A 23,382-nucleotide genomic window follows, 5' to 3' on the forward strand; every position below is an offset into this window, starting at 1 on the left:
GAGGCTGGGGACGGGCCCAGGTCACTCAGATGTGCCCGAGGCTGGTGTGCTCCGTGGTAAGCGCAGTTCCCGGGCACGCTAGGGAGACTGCCAGCCACGCCGAACCTGCCAGGCATCCTCCGGGGCACCTGGGCACCCCGGACCCTTGGCCCACTGTCCCGCTCCCTCCCCATCAGAGGCTCGGAGGAGAGCGCCAGGGTGGCCTTTCGTGCCTCCTTCCCTGCTCCCCCAGGCCGGGCTGCCCTGGACCTCGTAGAGCCAAGGCAACTGGCCAGCCCAGTGACCGCTTGCCTCTGCCCGCTGGGGGAGAGCCGGGCACGGCTGCATACACACACACGCCCCCTGGTACCTGAGGGTCCTCACGGAGATGCAGTACTTCCACATAAGGCTCCACACAGCGCTGCCACCGCCCTTCATGCCTGGCTAGAGGGGAGCGGGCGGCCGAGGGCCCACGGCGCTGCCCTCCGGCCCTGGTCTGCTCTGGGCAGGGGGCTGGCTCTCAGGTCGCTTCCTTCTTCATGGTGGGAAGAAGAAAGAAAAGACCAAAGCCTGGGGAGGAGGAGTGCTGGCTCCACAGGCCCCCGCAGGTCTCAGCCGCCGGCCTTGCAGTCCCCGGGCAGCTGCTCCAGACCCTCCTGGCTGAGCGGCCCTCGTGCACCAGACCCCGCGGCTCCTGCACAACCTTGCGCCTGCTTCCTGCCAGGAGACGGCGGTGGCCCGGGGCCAGGGGAGCAGTGAGTCACTCAGGGCGGGCTGGGTGAGGGGCGTCCGCCTGGAGCCCAGGGTCTGGTCCTGCGTCCAGAGGCCGGCCTGGGACTGGGACAGGAGAGGCTGAGCCCGAGGAGGGAGGTGGGCGGGGAGGCGAGGGCGGGCCCACATCCTCCCTCATCTCCCCAGAGGCCTAAACCCAACACCCGCCCCGCTGCAGCCCTGCCCACCGAAGCTCTGGCCAGGATGCGGAGAGGGGCTGTCTGTTTCCTGGGAGAGCGCCAGCCCTCGAGGATCTCCGTCTGGTGGGGGAGATGGGGTTTCCAGCCCTGGCCAGGCCACCTCCCTGCTGTGTGACGAGCCTGGGGGTGGCTTGCCCCTCCTTGGCCTCATTTACCACCACCCCACCCCTCTGACCTCGGCCTCATGGAACCCCGAGCACTGGTCCAGAACTGACTATCCAATTCTCCCAGCTGCTTTCCGAGGTGCATTTTATCATCAGCTCCATTTTACACGCGAGGAAAGTGAGGCACCCACAGAGGTGGTCAGTCACCCAGGCCGCAGACCTAGGCGATGGCGGAGGTGGGATGTGAGCCGTAGGATCCGTTCGGGGTGCACGGGTGGGCCAGGAGGAGGGTCGGAGGGCTGAGCCCCTCTCAGCAGTGGTGGGGTCTGGGCCTGAGCCGCGTCTGGGGCATTTCCAGGCAGGGCCCCAGCTGGAGCCTCTGCCCTCGCCCCCTGCCAGCTGCTCCCAGGCCCAGCCCAGGGCAGGCAGCCGGGGCTTCCCAGGCGAAGCCCCTGGGGACAATGACTCAAGCTCAAGGTCAGTGCTCCCAGAACCCACTTCTCCCAACCCACGGCCCCCAGGAAGTCCTCCAGAAGGCAGGTGGGCCCAGACCCCGGCACCCTGCAGCCCTAGGCATCACACCCAGCTGCCAGTGCCATCACGTCCAGCGGCCGTCAGGGCCCCCACTTCACCCACGAGGAAACCGAGGCTCAGAGAGGGGCATCACCTGCCCACAGACAGTCAGGGAGGATGGAGCTGGGCCTGACCGGGTCTCCGGGTCAAAGCCTTGTTCCGTCCCTGGGCCCCCCGCCCTGGCCTGTGCAGGATGGGAGTTCTGTTGTGGATTCCAGCCCGATTCCCACAGTCAGGACAGTAGCTGCACGCTTGTCTCTCCCCCAAGCCAGGAAAGAACTTTTTGTCTGAAAGGAAGATAGGCTTCTACAAAGGCCATGGCCTCCCTGGGGGCCTCGTGAACCCAAATTCTCACTCTTTGTTATCAGACACCACCACAGTAGGCCCCTACCTGCCACAGGACCTCCTCCACAGCACTCTGGGGAAGTGGCTGCCCATCCTCAGCTTGAACACCCTTGAATACCCCCAGTGACAGGAACCTCACTACCTCTCAAAGTTGCACATTCCATCATGGGCCGCCACTGACCTAGGGAAACTCTCCCTTGGATAGAGCCTCCCTGTCACTTTTCATACTGGCTTTACTTCCTGTGCCACACAGAGCAAGATCTCCCTTCAAAGGTTTATCTGGTCTGTCCTCCTACTAGTGGAAGTTTCCTCAACATCTTTTGTGGGTGGGGGCAGCCCCTGTCTACACATCTCTACCCACCCCTATATTCACACATCCATTCACCCATCCACCTGTCCAACTAATCATCCATGGACCCATTCAACCATTCACACGTCCACACACATCTCCCTCCCTCTGTTCCAATCATGCATCCATTTATCCTCTTATCCAACTTCCCCAACGATCCATCCATCGCCTCAGCCATCCACCGCCTCACTCACCCTCCCGGCCTGGGCCCCTGTCCCCACAGGGTCACGAGGTGTAACAGGTGGTGGCAGCAAGCTCTTCCTCCTCCTCCTGTCTTCCTGAACCCTCCTCCTGCCAGCCCCTCGCCTCTTGCTTGGTCCCCAGGTTTCCATCCATGACCTGTCATGTCCCTGGCAAACTGGAGCCTTTTCTGTCTCTGCCCCCAGGCCTTGTGTGGCCCCCAGGCTCCGATTTCCCATGTCTCATGGGTCCTATTGCCCCAGGCTCTGGGGCAGACCCCCTGGTCCTGGGCTCAGCACCGGGACACCCAGCGGAAGAAGTATTTGTCACACGCTTGCTCTGTGCCAGACACCAGTCATGGCAGGCACCCAGTAGAGGGGAGTACGTGGCACTTTTGCCCTGGAGGTGATCTTAGAGTGCCATTTTTAGGACCAGAGGCCCAAGTCCCTTGCGGGGGCCTCCTTCAAGTCCCTCTCGTCCTGGAGGACACACCTGTCCCATCACCAAAAGCTCTGGAGGTCCTGGGCCCCACTCTTCATTCCTCCTCTTGGCTGTGTCCACCTGGTCCATCTCCTTTCCAACAGCACCGAGTTAGGGCTTCCCTCGCTCCACTTTACAGATGGGGAAACTGAGGCCAGGGGAGGCGCACGGCTTTCTCAGCTCCCAGGGAGCCACTTGCTCCTCAGAAGGCTGCTCCTTGGTGAGGATGGGCTGGGGAGACTGTATGAGGGTTTAGGAAACCCTTGGGGCACAAGAGGAGCTCACTCCATGGGCCCACCCAGCAGGGGCCAACCCAGGCGCCATCACCCACGCTCTCCTTCACCGGTGGCCCATGACGATCTGCCTTTTGAACCCCTGGCAGCCCCACTCCATGGCCATCACTCTGGTCCAGCCTCGAACCTGAGCTGCACACGGCCCTGCACCGGCCTGATACGGGCCCCAGGGCTGATGGCAGTGGAGGCTGTCACATGGCAGAGGGCCCGGTGGGGTGGCCCTGGGGGTGTGCGGGGGCTGCCCACCGTTTCCACACTGCGCCTGTCATGTCCTCTCTCTGCTTCCTCCATCCCCGAGGGGCGGGTGTCATTATCCCCATTTTATGGATGAGGACACAGAGGCGCCACGTGCTTCGAGGTTCCCTCGATGCCGACGGTGGCTTGTCCTCGAGAACGGGGGCCGACTCCTGGTTCATCTCCGATGCCCTTGTCCCTACACGCATCGTCCGCTGAGCCTCAGTTTGTTCCTCTGTGCAATGGGACAAGCATCCCTCCCCTCCCGGCCGTGGTGACAGATAAGTGCTACCAGGCCACAGAACCGTGTGACCCTGGGTGCGAGACCTAACCTCTCAGGGCCATCTCCTGCAGGACCGGTGAGCTCACGTCAGCATCACGTCGAGAGCCCCTGGCACCACTGGGCACGTGTGAGGTGCTCAGTGACTGCTGTGCCCCCTCCCCCCCCCCGTAGGACACAGGGCCACAGCAGCAGGCGGGGGAGGGGCATGGAAACCTTCACACTCTCCGCTGGTCCCTCTCCCAGCCTCACGGCCAAAGCCAGACTCTGCGGAGAGCTGCCCGGGCCTCCACCCTCGGCCCAGTGACTCACATGGCCCACTGGGGGTGAGATCACTGCCACTCAGGCAGAGAAAAGGACACACCTGTTCCCTGGGAGACGCCAACGCCATGGTGAACTTGGCCTGCGAGGGCTTCTGCTCACTTGAGGGAGGCGGCAGCCGGGGGCGAGGGGGGCAGTGGGTGAGGACCCGGCCGGAGGACGGGGGCTGGGGGTGTGGCCCGCCTCTGGGGGCCAAGTGAGGGTCTGCGAACCTCAGTCCAGCCTCCAGGCCCAGTGGGCTTTGTCCCCTCTGCTGGCCTGGTGAGGGGCATCCGTGGTCTTAGGGCTCTGAACCCCCCCCAACTCCCACCTCTGACTTAAGGGGCTACTCCATGTCGCCCATCTCATCCAGCAAATGGGTGCCCCCAACCCACTCCCTGGCGGTGAGTTGGGGGTGATGGGGTCTCTGAGGCCAGACATCGGCCCCCTCCCCCCGGCTGGGTCCGTGCACAGCCTCTGCAGGCTCACCCTGCCTTCCGCCTGTCCCGTCCCTCCCCGACCCCCCATCCACCATAAGGGTCCTTCCAGCACCCAGCACCCTCCCCACTGCTGACCTCGCCAGGCAGGCAAGGCCCTTTCCCATCTGCCACCTGCCCTCCACTCTGCTCTGGGCCATGGACTGCGTCCCCAGGCACCCCGTTTCCGGTGAGTGTGGCCAGTGGGAGGCGTGGCAAGAGCACAGGCGGAGGAGCTCACTGCCCCACCCCCTGCTGTCCTGTGCCCTCTGCAGCCGCGGTGCCTGGTGCCTGGTCTCGGCACAGGGCTCTCTCTGGGTTCTCGTAAAGGCTCCCGCGCCCGCCCTCAGGCCCAGGTAAGGCCCCCCTCCACCGCTGCCAGCCCAGCTGCTACACCTTCCCCTTAACCCCGCCCCTGCGCACAGACCCCCCACGGCCAGCACGGCGCACCAACTCCTAGTGCACCCACTGTTTCCGCCAGGACTCCAAACACTGCCCTTCAAGGTGCAACTCAAAGGCCACCGCCTCCAGGAAGCAATTATTTGTTTATTCGTTCCTTCATCCATTCCACACGGATTGATCGCCAGACACCACGTGAGGACTCGGTGAAGAAGATGGGGAGCCTAGCAGGGCGGACCCTCTGGTGGGAGGGATGACCAGCACCAAGTGAGCAAGTAAATAAAGATGACTTCGGCAGCGATCGGGGCCTCAAGGAAGAGAAATAAAGCAGAGTTTCTTGCCATGAGCTTCCCCTGGTCCCCCTCTCCCACCCACATGCCCCCCATTCGCTGGGCCGGGGCTGCGGCCTTTCTCACCCTGCAGGACCCGTGTCCGTCCCTCTGCTCTGAGAGCCTGCGGCGGGGCGGGGAGGGGAGAACGTCGTGACTCAGCTCTCTGCACACCATCCGAATCAGCCTCACAGCAGCCTAAGTGGTAACGGTCCTTACCAGGTCCGTGTTCCACAAACTCACAAACGCGGTCCCAACACCTTGCCTGGGGGATGATACCCAAACCCAGCGCTGCCCGCCTGACTCCACAGCCGAGCTCTTTCTCCTGCTTCAGGCTGAAAGCGAAGTGCATCACCATCATCTATATTTGCAGACTCTTCCAGAGGTGCCCAGAGCAGGGCCCAGCACGAGGCCGGTGCTAGACCTCCCTCCAAGTGGGCTGAACATCAAAGACTGTGATCGTCCTGCTCCTTAAGCAGCGCGTGCCTTGTGGGGAGGGGGCCCCGGATGCCTCAGTTTTCCAGATGGGAAAATGGAGGCCCAAGGCTGCTAAGAGCATTCAGTCACATGGCATGATGAGTTCCACCTTCTCCTCTCAGGCCCAGGAGGCCGCTCAGGGGGCAGAAGCCAGAGAAGAGTTTCAGCAGGTCCATCGTGGGGGGCAAGGGGGCCAGCGGCCAAGCCCCCACCTGGGCATGCCCCCTAGGACTGAACATCGCTGTGGGTGGCCTGGCTGTGGACAGAGGGACCCCCCGAGGGCAGGGTCTGACATCAGCAGTCAGTTAAAGTGACAGCCAGCCCTCCTGGGCTCTCTTCTGAGAGCTCCGACCCAGTTCCCTTTTGGCCCTGGGAGGGCAGACCGTGCCAGGGACCTTCAGGGTCTGTGCTCAGATCTGCCATGTAGAGAAATCAGATGACGGAGGCGATGGAGGCCCGGCCCAGTTCCCAGCATTGGAAATGGAGAAACAGAGTCTCCGAGGTGTGCAGTGACCTACCTAAGGTCACACAGCCTGGGGGCAGCAGATCTGGGGTCCCGACTCTGAGTCCTGTGTCCTTCCCAGGCTGCTGAGCTGCACTGGCCCTGGGGTCTTTACAAGCCACGCCACACACCCTTCTCCCCCACCTCAGAGCGCTCATCCGCAGAACAGGGAGAGAAGGAGAAGCCGCCCCCGCGGGGCTCTGTGCACATGAGCGCCCCTGAGGGCCGAGGCTGTGTGAACGTGCTCGTGGGGTGTGGTGCTGGGTGCAGGCTCGGGACTACACAGCCACACTGTTCTTATCTTCTGGTCTCTGAATGGTCTGGGTGCGGCAACCTTCCCAACCTCCAAGGACACGCATCTCACTTTCATCCAAGAGAAATAATACCCAGTGGTTACTGGGTGCTCACTGGGGCCAGTGCCCTACGTGTGAGGAACTCAGCGAATCCTCAGGCTCATCCTATAAGGCAGCTTCTACTATTATCTGCAGGGCGTGGAAACCAAGGCACAGGCAGGTGTACAGACATGCCCAGGGTGATACAAATAGGAAATGGGAGAGCAAGGATTTGAACCAATTCTGCTCCCAAGCACCCACTAAAACCACCATGAGACACGGCTGTCCTAGTCCGGCATGGAAGTCCTTCCCAAGGTCTAACCTGAATCCCCTTTGCTGTAGGCTGAGCCCTTCCCTAGCTCCTTCTTAGGCGAAGGGGAAAAGCTCCGCCCATGTCCCCCATTCTGTGCTGAAAGGCCTAAGTTCTTTGGCCCCTGGCTCCCAGCTCCCTGGGTCCTGGCATGCGGGTCAGGTTACCCCAAACAGGAACCCTCCCCTTGACTGTGCGTGTGCCTGCGTGCAGAGGCCTGGTGAGGACCGCCCCACCCTGGGCCAGGACCTCACCTCCTCACTTGCTTCCCGGCATCCTGTTTCCCAGCGCCCAGCCCTGTCGGGGCGAGGCCCTGCCTGAATCTTCTCTGTCGCTCATCTCCATGCACAGGCAGTTCCCAAGGCCCTCTCTGTGGACGTTATAGCATTTAATACTATTTAATGTTTTCCTTTAAGATCAACTGGTTTAAAAAGCCGTACCCTAGTCTGATCAAGCTTCTAGGTCTAACTCCCAGGTTGTAGGAACTACAGGAGACAGAGGAACAAGCTGACGAGCGGGCAAAGCCACGGCATCTGGTACAGGCATGTGGTTTACGGCGAGACTTTGAGCGGAGGGACTTTAAACCGGCTTCCAACTAGGTTCAAATTTGCAAGAATGAAAAGTTGAAAACAATGCACAAAATGCCAAATGCACTGGCTTTTGCCCCTGAATACGGTTATTTTAAAAGGAAACTTTAGATCACTCCCCTACATGGAAAACTAGTATCACTTGCTGTAAGTAGAAGGTTACCATGAAAACAACACAGTGCGATCCGATTTCAGGAGGATTCTGTGTCCTGCCAAGGGTGCCTTGCAAACCTGCCCGCCTCTGTTCCGTGAAGCCCTGGGCGATAGGTGAGCGCCTGCACTCTCGTCCTGGGCCCACCGGGGACACTGGGCTGCAGGTAGGTCCCCGAAACACCTTTTCTCACCTTCCACTTTTCGTGCATCAGGGAGGGAGGGGTGGTGAGTGCGGGGGCAGAGCCCCTTCCTCCCCGCCCCCCGGCAGCCGGCAGGCAGTCTCTGCAGCAGAGAGGGGCTCGGTGGGGACTCAGCCTCGGCGGCAGCCTGGGCCTTTCTGAGCCACACAATCCACAAGCTCAGAGCTGGGGCAGAGACGGAGAAACTGAGTCCCAGGCGGGGCAGGCACTGCCCAAGGTCACATGCAAAGTCTGGGGGTGGGGAACCAGGAACGACAAAACTCCAGGTTTTCTGACCTTCAGCCTCATGACCATCGAACCTTGTTCACAGGTATTCACTGAGCACCGACTGTGTGCGAGGCACAGAGGATGGGGGGCACGGGGGAAGAGGACAAAGTCCCAAAGAGCTGACACTTAGAGGCGGGGGACAGAGGACAAAAGCTAAGCAGACCGAATGAGATCATTTCCCATGCTGATGAGGAGGATAAAGAAGCCAAGCTGGAGGGCGTGAACGATGGCAGCCGGGGAGGTGGAGGAGGAGGTACCACTCAGGCCGGGCCCGAAGTGCCGAGAAGGAGGGAGGGGGACACCTGGGGCCCGGGGCGCCAGAGAAGCAAGAGCCTGAGCAAGGCAACCAGCCCTCAGCAAGTCCTGACTCTTGTTTTTCAAACTTTGTATTTTAAGTTAATTTCAGACTTACAGAAAAGTTGCAAGAAGCCTACAAAGAATTCTGTACCCCCTTTGCCCAGATTCCCCCCATGTTAACAGTGTATCCTGTTTATCGTATTCCTTCTCGCCATACGTGTGTGCACACACACACACACACGCACGCACACACACGCTTGCGATCAGAATTCTCTGAGCGTTAAGTCGCCCCCCTCGAGTCCCTGCTACGTTGATGTGTTCCCTGAAAACAAGGACGTTCTCTGACATAACCGAAGGACAGTTTTCAAGGTCGGGACATTCACATTGGTTCAATACTACTATCTTATCCTCAGATCTTATTCAGAGTTGCCAGCTGACCTAGCGACGTCCTCCACGGAGAACAGTCCCTGATCTTAAGCCTCCTTTGCAAACATGCGGAGGGAACTGCGTTCCCAGGACGGCCTTCAAGGAGAGCACCAGTCTGGCCCTTCGGGGGTGGACCGTTCAGCTCAGAAGCACGCAGGCCCAGCTCTTCCCTCCGCTGAGTTGCCTGGACACGCGGAGCCCCTCAGGCAGGCTGACCCATCCATCCGATGGCTGCCAAGACGTGGCTCAGGTGCAGACGGTCACTCAGTGTGGATTAATCTCATGTACTCAGTCCGGCAGTTATACTGAAGGCAGGAAGTGTCTGTCAGGGGGAGCCCAGTGGGTTCTCGTCCAGGCAACAGCATTCCCCTGAATAAACTCTCCACGACCGACCGTAACACCCATCTCCCGCCACCCTCCGGCCACCAGCGGGACCTCGCTAAGACACAGAAGGCCTCCCGCAGGGGAGAAGCGGTCATTCGGAAGTCCGGAGCCCTGGAGCCCACCCACGCCTGCAGCGTCTGCTTTACCCACCCTCTAGATGCACCTGGCAAGGACACACTGGTGTTCCACCCGAGGACATTCGCTCCTCTCTCCTGGGCCGGGTTCAGCTCCGGCTGCTTGATTCTTAAACATTCACCGATTATTTGGCCGAAGACAAGCTTCTCAAGGCCCCCGGCCACCGGGTCAAAGTGAGCCTTCGGCGTGCTTCTCACCCACGCCGCACTCTGGTCCAGCAGGAGCGCCTGAGCCAGGACGACACACTTTCGGGGAACAACGGGCATTCTGCACCGCCCAGCACACACAGCACTTCCTGCCTGCCTGCCCATGGTGCCTGGGGACCGGCCCTCCCGCACGGGGTGCAGTGCCACTGGAGCCCCTGTGTCTCTGGTTGGCCTCACGGGATCTCTGTTGCTCACCCCCAAAGACTCTGTCCGATACAACGCTCTAGCTCCACCACCCTCACTTCCTTTCCATGCCTTTTCTGCCAAGGGCACTGCTTCCCTCTGTTGGTGGGGAAACCCTCTTCAGCCCTCAAGACCCGTCTCTGCTCTCCAAGAACCCCTTCTGGCTTTCCCAGCCGAAATGCTCGCTCCCTCTCCTGAATAACGTCCACGCTTTCTTTGCACTTACTTCATTAATAAAAAGAAAACCCCCCATTTACCCAGAGCCAACTGTTTCCCAGGCACCCTCACACCCATTGGGTCCTCTCCCTAAGTCCATTTCAGCTCAGGACCTGAAGGTCGGAGAGCAGAAATGACTGGGGTGTCACTGTGCCCTGAGACGGTCCCAACTTTGATGCTCTAATGAACAGAACGCAAGGGAAGTGACGCTCTGGGACTTCTGAGACCTGGTCATAAAAGCTGGCACGCCTTCTACTTGGCTCTGTCTGCCCACAACCCCCCCCCCCCCCCCCGCCGCTTTCTCTCTTTTTCTCGGGACAGTTGCTCTGGGAACCCAGCCACCACGCTGTGAGGAAGCCCAGGCCGCACGGGGAGGTCCCGTCTAAGCGTTCCGCTCACAGCCTGCAGCAGCTGTGAGGTGAGCGGCCGGGTGGGGGAGGCGTCTGAGGAATGCAGCCCCCCGTCTTCAAGACGCCCCATCTGGTGCCGAGTACGACAGGCTCCACCCAAACTGCAGACCTGTGCGAAGAGCAAACACTGTCATCGTAGGAAGCCACCGGAAGTGTGCGGTAATCTGTGACGGAGCCAGCGCAGGCGGAGAAGCTGCCCAGAGCCAGAAGGGGCTAGACAGTGAGGACAAGTGCGGCCGGGCCGCCTCGTGGAGCTGGTCACGTGGAGGGCACTCACCACATCCCCTCTCTGTGACCTCAGGAAGGTCACCTGCCCTCTCTGGGCCGCCGTTCCCTTGTCTGAAACATGGAGAAAAGAACAGTATCTATTTCAGGAGGCTGTTGAGAGGATTCACGGAGACACCATGCGCACAGCATTCGGCACCTAGACGAACACCCACGGAAAGTAACAGCAGTCCTGACGATGATCAAAGGGACCGGCTAGATCGGATCCCCAGCCAGCCTGATGTCAGCGCCCTCGCCGTCCCCTCAAGTCACAAAGCCTCGGGGACTGAACCTGCCGGCTGGGAGCAGACGCCTGGGCTCCAGCGTGTGTGCGGGCACCCTGCAGCCTCCGACCAGCCCTGCGTCTCTGTGCCCAGCTTCCTGGGCTGTGTGCTCAGAGCTGCCAGGCCACCGCGTTCACTGACTGTGACTGAGGTTGGGGAACTCTCTTCAAAATGAGTGTCTTCACACTGTGTTTTCGATACCCCTGGCCTCCGTTATTTCCAGCAGAAGGGGCTGGTGAAACCTGCCCATCAGGAAGCAAGTTGACAGCTGGTCTAACCCGAACTAGTCCTACATCTAAAAGCAGATGGGGGTACCCACCACGTGCTTGGAGGGGAGGCGCCAAAGTCAGGTTGTGGAGCGAGAAAACACGGAGTTACAACCACCCTTGAAAATCCGTGACCGCGGAGGACCTGGAACTACACAGACCGAGGGAATGGCACGTGATGTCTCAGCTTGCTCTCCAGGATGCCTGACGCTGTGCAGAGCTGGGGTGGACACCCACACCATTTACAGTCTTCTCCTCTCTCTCTTTCTCTCCTTTATACATTAAAAATATCATCCGGCTTTTAATACCAAGTGTAGGTAAGAATGTAGAGACACGGGACCCTCACTCATTGCTCGTGAGGAGGCGCACTGCTACACCACTTTGGAAAGCAATTTTGCAAAGCCCAGTAAAGTTGAAGGTACTCATATACCGCCCTGGTACAAACCCTACACACGCCACACATGTGTGCAAGGTGCGAGTGAAGGAACACTTACTGCAGTCCTCCCTGGAGCATCAAAAAAATGGGAAACCACCGAAATCTATATCAACAGCAGAACAGTGGAATACTTTACACCAACAAAAATAAACATGAGAACTATACACAGCCACACGGATGACTCTCACCAATAAAATGTGGACTGAAAACAGCAAGTTGCATCTTGAAGAGCTATCTGTACACCCATGTTCACAGCCGCATTACTCACAAGAGCCAAAAGGTGGAAGCCACACATGTCCGTCAGTGGATGAAGAGATAAACTAAATGTGGTCTACGCACAGAATGGAATATTATACAGTTTTGAAAAGGAAGCAAATTCTGACACCTGCTACAACATGGATGAACCTGAAGGATATTGCGGCGAGGGGAACAAGTCAGTCACAAAAGGACAAATCCTGCATGACTCCACTTACATGAGGTCCCGAGAGCAGTCCAATTTATAGACAGAAAGCAGGACGGTGGGTGCCAGGGGCTGGGGGAGCGGGGTGGCGAGTGTTTAATGGGGACTGAGTTTCAGTTTGGGAAGATGAAAAAGACCTGGAGATGATGGCGGGGATGGTTTCACAAGAGCGTGAACGTACTTAATGCCACTGACCGGTACACTTAAAAATGGACAAGATGGTCAGTTTTTCGTCACGTGTATTTTACCACAATTCAGAAGTTTGGAAAAGCAAGTTGTAGGTTATGACATCATGCCTGTAAAGTTCTAAAACTTGTAGAATGAGCTTTGTGTTAGCCAAATTATAAAAATGTGCATGTGAAATAAACACAGCAAATGGGCAGGGTGGGGGCACTACTGCTTAGGTTTAGCTCTGGGGAGATCGGGGTGAGATGGGATTTGAGGGAGGCCCACAGGGGCCGTCCACCGCGTCGTAACCGTTTATTTCTGAAGCCAGGTGATGGGTATACCACTCTCTACTTTTTCTTCCCACCCGAAGAACTGTTTCACTAACCAGAGTGCCCTGAGGTCCGCCAGGCTCTAGGGCCTGGGGACAGGGCTCTGTGCCTCCCAGGATGGGCTCTGGGCCAAAGCTAGGGGCTCTGCGGAATGGCCATCGCCCCAGGCAGAAGGCAGAGGTGCCAAGAACTTCCTTTGCATTTTCTCGTTGAAATAAGCATCTCCGCTCCTCCTGCGGCCTCAGCCTCTGGCAGGGCTCCAGGATTATTTTACATGAATTTAAGATCATTAATGAAGAATAATTAACAGCTTCAAGGGAGCCTGGCACACCCTGTGTTTAGAAGTGGTTAATTATGCATTGTCTGCAAAACACCCTTTCCATACTCGAAAGTTTTGGGTCGCTGGTCTAAACAATGGAATATGGCATCAGGAAAAGAGCCAAGTGGTTCCACGCTCCAAGTTCCTGGGGTTGGACCTCTTTGGACAGAGGTGACCACGGCTCCCTAAGCCCCCTAAGTGAGGTGCCTTAAGTGCTTCCCTGGCACTGACACTGTCAATCCCCCGGAAGGGGCCATGGCAGGTGGGCTAGCTCCCTCCCCCACCATCGCGAGCAGTCGGAGCCCTGCCAGGATGCGGTCTGGCCGTAAAGCTGGAGTCTCTCGTCCACCTGACTGATGCGTCACCGTTATTTATGAACACTGGTCAATAGAAAGAGGACTGTCCCCAGCCCCGAGCATCTCATTTGCCAGTCAGAGCTCCTTGGCTGGCCCTGAGCAGCCTGTGAGATCCCTCGGTCCCCCTGACAGGCCATGTGACTCTGGGCCAGCCACTTCTCCCTCATGAGTCTCTATTTGTTCACCTGGAAAATGGGACAATTACATCCTCCCCTTCACGGGGTTGGTGGGCTTAGAACGATGCCTCCCACGTAGCAGATACTCCGTGAGCCTCCGCATCACACTGCCCACCCGGCCTCCCTTTCTAGACTCATTGCCTGACAGGCACCCTACACTTCAGCCTCATCTGTGACCATTTCTGAACCATGCCAGGCTCGGTCCTACCTCCACACGTTTGCTCATGCTGTGCTCCCTGCCTCCTGTCCCTTCCTTATCTGGAAAAATCCTGCTCCTACATTCAGGCCCAGCTCAAATGACACCTCCTGCAGGAAGCCTTCCTAGATTTCCCCCAGGCCAGACAGCCTCCCTCATACTGCTGGTATCTTTGTGCCACCTCTATTTATCCCCCATCCTCAACTTTCATGGCTTGTTAGTGGGTCTCTTCCCCCTCGTAGGCTGGGAGCTCCTTGGGGACTATGTCCCATTTGTCTTCCGGTCACAGTTGGGCCTTGAGAAAAGAGCACCTGCTCTGAATACGAACCTCCCATGGTGGGAGGGGCCAAGGGGGCTCTCACTGGTTGGCCTGGAGGCTGAGCCAGGTCTCTCACAAGCACCACGTAACTCCCAGAGGGACTCTCAGCTTGCTACTCCCACCCTGAGAGCCCCTCTGGGCTCCCCACTGTGCACAGCAGGAGGCCCAGCCCCTGGTCCGAGACTCAGGTCCCCGGCACCCCTCTCAGCTCCATGGCTTCTCACCACCACCCAAAGACACATGCCCTTTGAAAGCCTCTGGGGTTTTTCACATGCCTTTCCCTCTGCCTAGAACACCCATCTCCCCCTCTCGGCCCAGCCAACTCCTGCAGACACTGTGTTGCCCGCTCAGCTGTCACCTCCTCCAGGAAGCCCCACATCCAGATCCACTTCTCCTACCGTGTCCACCTGAGCCCCCGTGGGGTGGGGACATGCTTCCTTCATCCCTCTCGCCTCAGGACCCTGGCATACTCCTCTCCTGAGCTGCGGGGCACTCGAGACAGAGTCTACCTTGGAACAAGAGAGACCTGGGGCCAAATCCTGTGGCCACACTTACTTGTCTGCCTGCCCTTGGGTCTCACCTGCTCAAAGGGGGGCTTCAATGCCCCTCTTGCAGTAGGGCTGAGGATTGACCAAAGTGTAAAGTTCACCCTCGGCAGACACTTAACAACTAACAGCCAGAACATTCCAGGTGCCCCAGGCCCATAGGAACAAGCTCCCTGGATGGTGGGAAAGGCTGGTCCACCTGCACGAGTGGAAGATGCCCCAGGTACAGCTGGTGCTGATCAGATGTGGGGTGGGCCTCGCTCCCTGGCACCCACCCAAGAGCGGGGACTTCCTTTCTGAGGCCGCTGTGAGACCCTCAGGACCTGCCCCCTTCGGAGAAAGCCTTGGAAGAGAAAAGAAAAGCTCCCACACTTTCCCAGAACGGCTCGCATGCTAATAGCCATGGACTTCACAGAGTGTGAAATCAGGAAAAACGAATTCCCTCAGGATAGCCGGTATTCTAACTCCCTCCCCCAAGGCCTTTAATTACAGGCCGTTGAAGGCGCCCTTCCTGCTGGCCTGGGCACCAGTGTTCCTCAGCCAAGGTGTGTGTGTGGACAGAACGCACGTGCGGAAGATACTGTCAGTTTTACTAACATTCGGGGTCATGCCCGCATCGTTTCAGGGAGTAGTCCCCAAATGCCACTACCCGTCAACAGGGCCAAATCCCTAAAGATGGGGAAATTGGGGCTCAGAGAGGGAAAGTGACCTGCCCAAAGTCACAAAGCAAGTGGAGGGACTTGAACTCTGGTCTCCTGACTTCCACACCAGGGATACCCTCATTCTGCCCAAGTAAGGCAGATACCCTCATTGCCCCAAGTGTGTCTCAGATCTCTGCTTGGGATGGAGGCCGTCAAACCCCTTAGTCACATGAGCCGCCAGTGAGGTCAGGGGGCGTGGACCCTGGCAGGGCCAGGCCAGGATGGAGGCTGCCCTCCTGTGGGGTGACAGTGCTCCAAGCAAGTCCGCTCCAGGGCCAATCTCAGCAGCAAGGAACAATGAAACTCAGCGCATGGCCACAGAGCACTCGGGGGGGGGACCCCTTCTCTGCAGAAATCCTACCAGCTTCAGGGCTGGAGGAGGAGGAGGGTACAATTGAGCCAAGTTGCCCAGTGGCCCAGAGCAAACGCCAGCAGGGGCCCTGCCCCAGGACGAGGAGGCCCTGTGGTCGCCAGGCAGGGGACGGTCCCGCCAGCTCGGCTGCCCCACGGCAGAGGCCCTCCCGGGGCACGTACCTTTTATAGACTCCGTGCAGCGGCTGCAGGCACAGGAACTGCCAGTAATCCAGGCAAAAGGCCTTGAACTTGAGCATTTTCGCCTTTCGGTCTCCTGCCGGACCCCCGTGGCACCTCCACCGAGACTTGGAGAGGGGCTGAGGGAGCTGGGGGACAGGCCGCTCCGGCCACCCCGGTCCCCGCTGCCACAGTGGCCCCACTCACATGGCCCGGTGCTGCCAGCCGCCCCTCCAGCACAGCCTCCGATACAAAGAGCAGCGCACACAAAAGCCCAGCGACTCCTCCGTCAGGCTCGCCCAGGCAGCCTCAGGCTGCCGCCGCCGTGGGGGGCTGGAGCTTCTCGGGGCTTCCCCGGGGGTCCCCAGGGCAAACGGGGGCAGCCCTGGCTGTGCTGAGTGGTGGGGGCCCCCGGCCCATCATCCTGGGGGCCTGGATGCCGGGGCTCCTGACGGCGGCTCCGAAAGCTCCCTCTTCCAACTGGTCCCCAGGTCCCCAGTGGCTGCGCCGGCACCTGGCCGGGCAGTGGCCCAGCCGCCTGCCTGGCCCGAAGTGGCCGAGGCTGGGACGACCAGGGGTGTGGGGTGCAGGCAGGGAGGGGGCGAGGTGACAAATGCCGGCCTCCTCGCCAGGTCAGTTATGTTTGGCGGAATCCCTGCTCGGCCCCGAGAGCAGAAACTCACCACGTCGCCACATGGTTTCAGTGCTCTGAAAGGCAGCGGAGAAAGACTGACAGGGCCACCGTGGTTGCCTGGGTGACAGGGACACATTGATAAAATCTAAAATGGAACCTCGATGACAGCCGCTCATTGGCTGCCGGGAGGGGACTCCCGACGCCAGAGGGGGGGGCCTGGGCTGAGGGGCCGTGGCCAGCGGGGCATTGTCAGGCAGGGACAGGGCCACAGGCAGGACGGGGGGCTCTGCGGCCCGGGACCCAGCGTCACGGGCGGCCAAGCAGAACCAATGGGCCCCTCCTGGCGGGTCTGGCTTCTATTCTGGACGCCCTGCGGCCCTTTCCCTACACGCTAGACACAGGGATCTCAAATGGCCCTCCCTGCTCCACGCGGGCCCCCTGCTGCTCTCAGAATAAAGGCCAAACTCCCGACTGCCCACCGGCCCTCAGCGCCCCGACTCCTGCCCACCGTCTGAGCTCTCTGAGGCTCCCGACGCCCGGAGCCCTGGCTCCTGTCAGGTCCCAGAAGCCACCCCCTCTTCCAGGCCTTCCGGGCAGCGCCCTTGGCCAGAGGTGCCCTCCCCGGCCCCTCTCCACCCACCGGATCCTACCGCCAGCATCGCGTCCGAGCCCCCCCGCACGCCCTGCCCTGACTTTCTCTGCGGGAAGTGCCCGCGCCTCTGAGATGATCCTGTTGATTTACTTATCTACTCTGTTCCCACTGCAGCGCAAGCACCCCGGCCCAGCCCGGCTCAGGGCAGCACCTGGCCCACTGCAGGCGCCCCATCGTTTGTTGCAGGAGTGAAGGGTCCTGGAGAGCGGAATGGAAGGGTCCTCCTGAGCACACCACACTCACCCCGCCTGCTACTCGGGGTCCCTGGTTTGCTCCACACTGTTGACAAAGCAGTGGTCCCATCGCATCCTTGTGAGGAGGGCTCGCTCCCCCTCCCCCAACCGCAGATGAGGAAACAGAGCTCCGAGAAGACCCCATCACCGTGTGTGAGGGACGACGTCCAGGCCCATCGGCCTCAGACAGGAGTGGCTGCCGCCAGAGTGCTGGGCCTGCGTGTCCTGTGCCGGCGGCCGGGCGTCCAAGGCTGGGTGCGGACCCGGGCCTGATCCCAGCACCCCCCGCGTCCCGGCAAAGCCAAAAACAAAGTCACCGGCCTCAGGAGGGAGTCTCCTCCGTCCACCATCTCGGACGCGCTGCTTCTAGAGCAGTGGCTCTCCCCCCGGGGCGATTCTGCCACCATCCCCTGCCCCAAGCAACAGTGGCCATGCCTGGGGACACTGTGGGTTGTCACAATGGGGAGGGCGGCGCTACGGGCCTCTAGTGCATTTAGAGGCCGCCAAACACCCCACAGTGCACAGGACGCCCCCCTCCGCGAGGAGTGATGCGGTCTAGCGGCTCTGCAGGGTGGCTCTCCGTGGGAAGTGCCGCCGTGGATGGCTAGAAGGGAAGGGCGTCCGCGGTGGCTCAGTCGAGCGGGGAGCGTGAAGCCCAGTGAGGGGAAGGGCACGGACGCACCATCAGGATGGCCGAGCTGGACGCGGCGTGGGGCACAGTCCACCAACCCAGCCTGGGGAGAGGGGAGCTGCTGGGCAACTGGGCTGGTGACAAGGCAGGCGAGGAAGGAGGGCAGCATGGCGGTCTGCCGAGGGTGAGGGGCCTGTCTGCCAGCCCGCGGGGCCAGCCTCCCTGAAGGGCCGTCCGCCCTCCCCCAATGGGACATCAGCTTCCCTCTCACGCCTGTGGCAGAGGAAGCCGGCTGTTCCTTTGAAAGGAGGCAATTACTGGCTGGGACCTTTGTTTCTGAATTTCCCAGGCTGTAAGCAGGCTTCCAGAACCTCTGTGGGACTGGCCACCAGAGCCTGAGGGCCGGCTTTCTCAGAGGCTCCCACAAAGCAGCAAAGCCAGCGGCCCCGCTGCGCATAAAGGGCAGAGGCCAGGCGGTCGTGCCAGGGGGGAGGGGGCGGCTGGGTCTGGCACCAACAGTCCTCTGGTCCCTGGATCTCAGTTTTCCTCATCTGTGAAATGGGAACACTGAGCTGGGCTCTGCCTGTGTCCCAAGGGGATGAGGGCAGATCTCATGTAGCGCCTGTTGCTCCTCAAACGTGCTGGGAATGCTCCACCTCTGAGCCTTTGCACTGGCCGTCCCCCTGCCCGGAGGCTCCTACTCCAGATAGCTGCACGGCTCATCCCTCGCCCGCCTTTCCTTCTGGTGTCTGGCTAAACAGCGCCGCCTCCAAAAGGCCTTCCCTGACTACCCTCCCATCACTATCCTCTTCACCCTGCTTTATTTTTCTTCGTAGCGCTTGTGGACAAAAAATGCGGCTGCCACTTCAGTAAACAGAGAATGCTGCTGCCATCAAGCCGTCAGCCGCTGTAGCACCCCTGAAGGTGCACCCTGAGGGGATTCAAGATGGAGAAAAACAGGAGACCCGCCCTAGATAGTGGAGATGCACATCTAAGGAATAATTTCAAGGACTCTTGCACCAGTCCCATACGTAGAAAAGCACTAAAATCATTAACTTGAGATGTCTGGGTTTTTGTGATTAGCAGTCATCTTTGGTGGTGGAGCACATTTTTCCCAGCAGAAAGCCCTCTATCTCCTGGCTTCTCCCTTCCCTCTTGGCAGCAGGTCCCTCGGGGCTGTCGCAGAGCTGTCTCCCAGGCTACAGTCCTCAGTAAGGTCCAGATAAAACATAACTCACAACTTTTGGGCTGTGCGCTTTTCTTCAGTTGACACACTTGTCACCACCTGACGTATCATATTAAAACCCGATTTCTCTGTCTGTTTGCTGCCTGATACAGTAGCTCTGCAAAGGCAGCAGGACAAGTCCCTGTGGTTTCCTGAGTCCCCCCATACCCGTAGGTGCTCAGGAAATAATGGCTGAGAAGCAGAGGGGGAAGGCAGAACCAAGGGGCCCTGCTGTCTTTGCTCTCTGAAGGTGCAGGGGGTCATTGGCTATGAGGTCAAGTGTGGCCAGCCTCAAGCAGCAGTGGTTACTGTGGCCACTCCCTGACCGTGACCACCATCACTTATGTGCCCGAACTGGAGTGAGGCCGTGGGGGTGTGTGGACCCACGTGCAGAGGGACGGTATAAGGGTCCGAGTGCCGAAGGAAGGGAGCGTGCAGATGTCCGGGAGTCTGCGTGTGTGTGTGTGTGTGTGGTTGTGCAGGAAGTGTACACACATGGGCGAGGAGTGTACTACAGCGTCAGGCAGTGTTCACACCAGGATCTGGGTTCAAATCCCAGCTCTGCTCACCAGCTGAGAGTCCTGAAAAAGTGACGCCTGTAAAATGGGCCGATAGCTCTGCGTGGCCGTGCAGAGGTGGGACGCTGCCAGCTTCCAGCCAACAGAAGCGACAGCCCTCCCTGCTATGTGCGCTGTGCCTGCAGAGCGTCCGTGTACGAGGTTACACGACAGCGTGAACGTGTGCGGACCACCCGATTCTCCGGCCTCCAGCAGTGCCCCTGGGGGTGCCCAGCCCCGAGCTGCTCAGGGAAGCCGTGCCTGCGTGCCCACCCCCGCCCTTCTCACAGCCTCGGCCGCCTCAGGCATCTAGCTGGTCACCAGACCATCTCATCCCCATACAGCGCCTGCCACCCGACAGCTGGGGCCCAGCCCCTGCTTGACGGCTCCAGTTCGGGGCGCACTGCCTTTGTGCAGGAGCTCCCTCTCACCGAGGCCGAGCTCCCCAGTGGGACTTGGGTCTGCCGTCCACCCGCCCCCTCGCTTTCCAGGCCCTGGGTCCACATCCACTTCTCAGGGCCTCACAAAGTCTGCCCTCTCCTGGGAGCGGGGACCCCCAGCCCACTTCTAGTCACCCCCACGTGTAGCGCAGACGTCCCCTCCCAGCCCCCCGTTCATGCCAACCCCACTCAGGACCAGCTGCCCGTTCCTGGTCTTCCACACCCACCTGCTGCCCCATCCAGGGGCCTCCCCTACACCACAGTCTCCAGCCCTTCCTTCTGAAGACGTCTTACAGAAACATCAAGATACAAGACGCTCAGACCACCATCCCCACTTCCACCAAGTACAGTGTGGAAACTGACAGACACTGTCGGCTTCTCCCTTGGGCTGCAGCCTTGGTCGTCATGGGAGGCACGGCTGTAGGCCGGCCCTCGGGGGACCACCAGCCTTGAATCTCGGAGGAACTATGGGCTGAGCCACGGTCCAGGAGGGACCGCTCCTAGCTGGACCTGATCTCAGGGGATGTGTCAGCACTATCTCCGGGCCCTGGGGGAATTTTAGGGCCAAATGGGGGGCTAATTTCCCCCATGGCCTCTTGGGGCCGACCCTAGGTGCTGATGGGGAGAGTGGGCCAGTGGTCCTGAGCAGGTCCAGGGTGGATGGTACAACAGTACCTGTATCGGTCAGTGGAGAGGCTGCTTCCGGTCTCCAGGGAGCTCCTGAGGTGGCAAAAGTGAGACAGGATTACCGATGACCCCAGACAACAAGCTCCCCGCCCGTCCGGGGGGCCATGCCAGCGCAGGCCACGCTGGTTGGTGCCAGGTCAGGGCCTGGGGCAGGTGAGCAGCCCTGGGGAAAGCCTGTGGCCCCACATGCAAGAAACCACGTGCTTCTTTGTCCTCCGACAGGTCAGCCAAGACACTGCCCCGTGCCCACCCCACACGCCAGTGCAGGGGCTCAGCGCCAGGGGGCCATCGGCAACGACACGTCCAACTGCTCCCCGTTCAATGGCGACGCCGAGGCCCAAGGTCCCACAGGGAGTCTCCCAGCGGAGGCTCTCTGCAGGCAGAGCTGCACCCTGGGGTGTGGCCTGGGCCTGCCAGCTGGCAGGTCTGTCCACAGCCCCCGACCACAGACAACCCCTTCCCAGCATGAGCTGGCCTCTGCCCCGTCACGCTCTTCTCATCATTCCTGCCCCAGGGCCTTTGCACTTGCCGTTGCCCCTGCAATGGAATGCTCTGTCCCCATCACATTTGACAGCTTTCCAACTCCAGGAGGCCTTCCCTGTCTATAGCAGCCCTCCCCCGCCCTTCAGTACCCTCGCCCCCAACTCGTTGTCTTTCAGAGCCCCACGTGAAACAGGCCGAGTCATCTATCTGTTCGCTTATTCACTCCTGTCTGCCCGTCAGACTCCCCTCCCGAAGGCAGGGCCCCGTGTGTCCTGGTCATTGTCCCACCGAGGGGACCGGCCGTGACGGTGCCTCCTTTGATCTGTCAGCTGCTACAAACCTGGTCACAGGTGGGGAGGGCAGTCGTGGGGGGGGGCCCTGCTGAGGCCCCACAGACACCCGTGAGGAAACAGGCTCCAAGAAGGTAAGCCCTGTGGGTCCCCTGTTCTAGAGATCGGGTGGCAATGAGACTCAGTGTGTTTGCCTGAGACCAGCATGTCCTCCCCAAAGAGGCCCGGACCACGGGCAGGGCCCAACACCCCCACGCTGGGAGCCCTGGCAGAGAGGCTCGGGTTCCCGCTGTGGGTCTGGGCTCCAAGCCAGCCCACCTGGGGGGTCAGATCCCACCCCACCCCCGACCAGCCGCGCGTTTGGTACAAGTGCCTCTTTGAGCCTCAATGTCTTCAGTAAAACGGGAGTGAGAGTACAAAGCTCCTGCGGGCAAATAATTGATCTGAGCCGATGTCGAGAAACACGAGCCTCTGCTGGCTCTGCTTGGCGCTACGCCCGGTGACCGAGGCCTTCGGGTCTGGGGGTGCCTTCCACGAGGCGGGGGCCCAGCTCCCCAGCACACCCTGTCCCTGCCCTCCTGGGCAGCGGCTGCTGTGACACAGGACACGCCCCTGGAGGTGGTGTCATTGGGCTGCACCTCTCCTCCGATGCCACGCTGCTTCCCACGTGGGCCACAGCCCTCCCGCTGTGGGTGCCCCGCATGCCTCTCCGCACCCAACACCCAGACGTCCAGGGCACCTGCTCCGAGTGGGCCTGAGCTCGGCACCGTGGGCCCTGGCCTTCTGGGCCACCACTGGGAGCCCACCACGGCTCATCTGAGCTTCGGCCTCATTCCCTGACCCTCCTTCCACATCCCCGCACTGACCCGTGAATCTGCTACTTCCCGTCCGGCTGAAGCATCGCTGGTTGCCGGACCCCACGTGCAGCAGATGGGATGCCCCAGGACCTGCCTCAGGCACCCCCCTGCTCCAGCCTCAGCTGAAGAGGCCACAGACGGCTCCCCCCTCCCCTGGAGCCAGAGCCCACTGGGGGCGGCGCACCATCGGCTCAGCCCCTCTGCCTGTGTGTCAACAGGCCTGGCCGGGGATCAGGAAGAACAGAGGACATGAGGGATGGCGTCAGGATGCCCTCGAGTCACTCTGCCAGACTGTCACTGTCCTGTGCCCGTTCTGGGGAGGACAGCGGCTTTCGAGGATGGAGAGGGCACGGCTGGCCAGGCAGGCCTTCCCTCCCTCCCGGGCCAGGAACCGTGCTGGGAGCTGTGCTGGGAGAGGTGAGGAAACCCGGCCTCCTGGAAGCCCCAGTTCTGGACAATTCCACACCTGGCTGCTCAGACATGCAAGGTTAACACCAATGTGATGTGACAGGGACACAGCCAATGGTGCTGGGGTTCCTGGAGCCCACTCTGCCCAGGCCCAGGGCTGCCCTCCCCAGCTCCAGTCCTGCTCTGACTACATCGTGATAACAACGGCACCACCTCGGCCTGCCACAGACAGTCCACCTAGTGAGCGCTAGGTTCTTTCTCCAAATGCTTCCTCTCCTAACCCCTGCGTGAATCTCACAAGGCACACGGAATCATGACCCCCCTTTACAAAGGCTGACCATGCAGCCCAGGGGCTCCCTGTACCTGGAACACCACTCCATTCCCTGCCTTTTCATCCTGCAGCAAACTCCTATTCACCCTCCAAAACCCTGCTCAAAGGTCAACTCCTTTGTGCAGACTTCTTTGCCTACTTTATCCCCCTAATCAGACTCCTTCCTTCCTTCCTTTTTTCCTCACTCCCTCCTTCCCTCCCCCCTTCGTCTCTCTCCCACTCCTCTA

At 60.2% G+C, this 23,382-nt stretch overlaps 1 protein-coding gene across 3 annotated transcripts in view; it reads right to left on the bottom strand.

The window, feature by feature from the left end:
• IQSEC1 (IQ motif and Sec7 domain ArfGEF 1) overlaps positions 1-23,382 on the bottom strand; it is a 329,670-nt gene that overhangs the window by 110,282 nt on the left and 196,006 nt on the right. Inside the window, exon 1 of one of the 3 annotated variants that reach the window (XM_057554667.1) lies at positions 350-785. The exons of the other annotated variants lie outside the window; for them this stretch is intronic. Coding sequence (XP_057410650.1) covers positions 350-417 — 68 coding nt within the window. The 5' untranslated portion in view covers positions 418-785. Of the gene's footprint in view, positions 1-349; positions 786-23,382 lie in introns of those variants that run through there. 3 annotated transcript variants of the gene reach the window in all.

Source organism: Balaenoptera acutorostrata, chromosome 10 (genome assembly GCF_949987535.1).
Source record: "Balaenoptera acutorostrata chromosome 10, mBalAcu1.1, whole genome shotgun sequence".
Classification (NCBI taxonomy): domain Eukaryota; kingdom Metazoa; phylum Chordata; class Mammalia; order Artiodactyla; family Balaenopteridae; genus Balaenoptera; species Balaenoptera acutorostrata.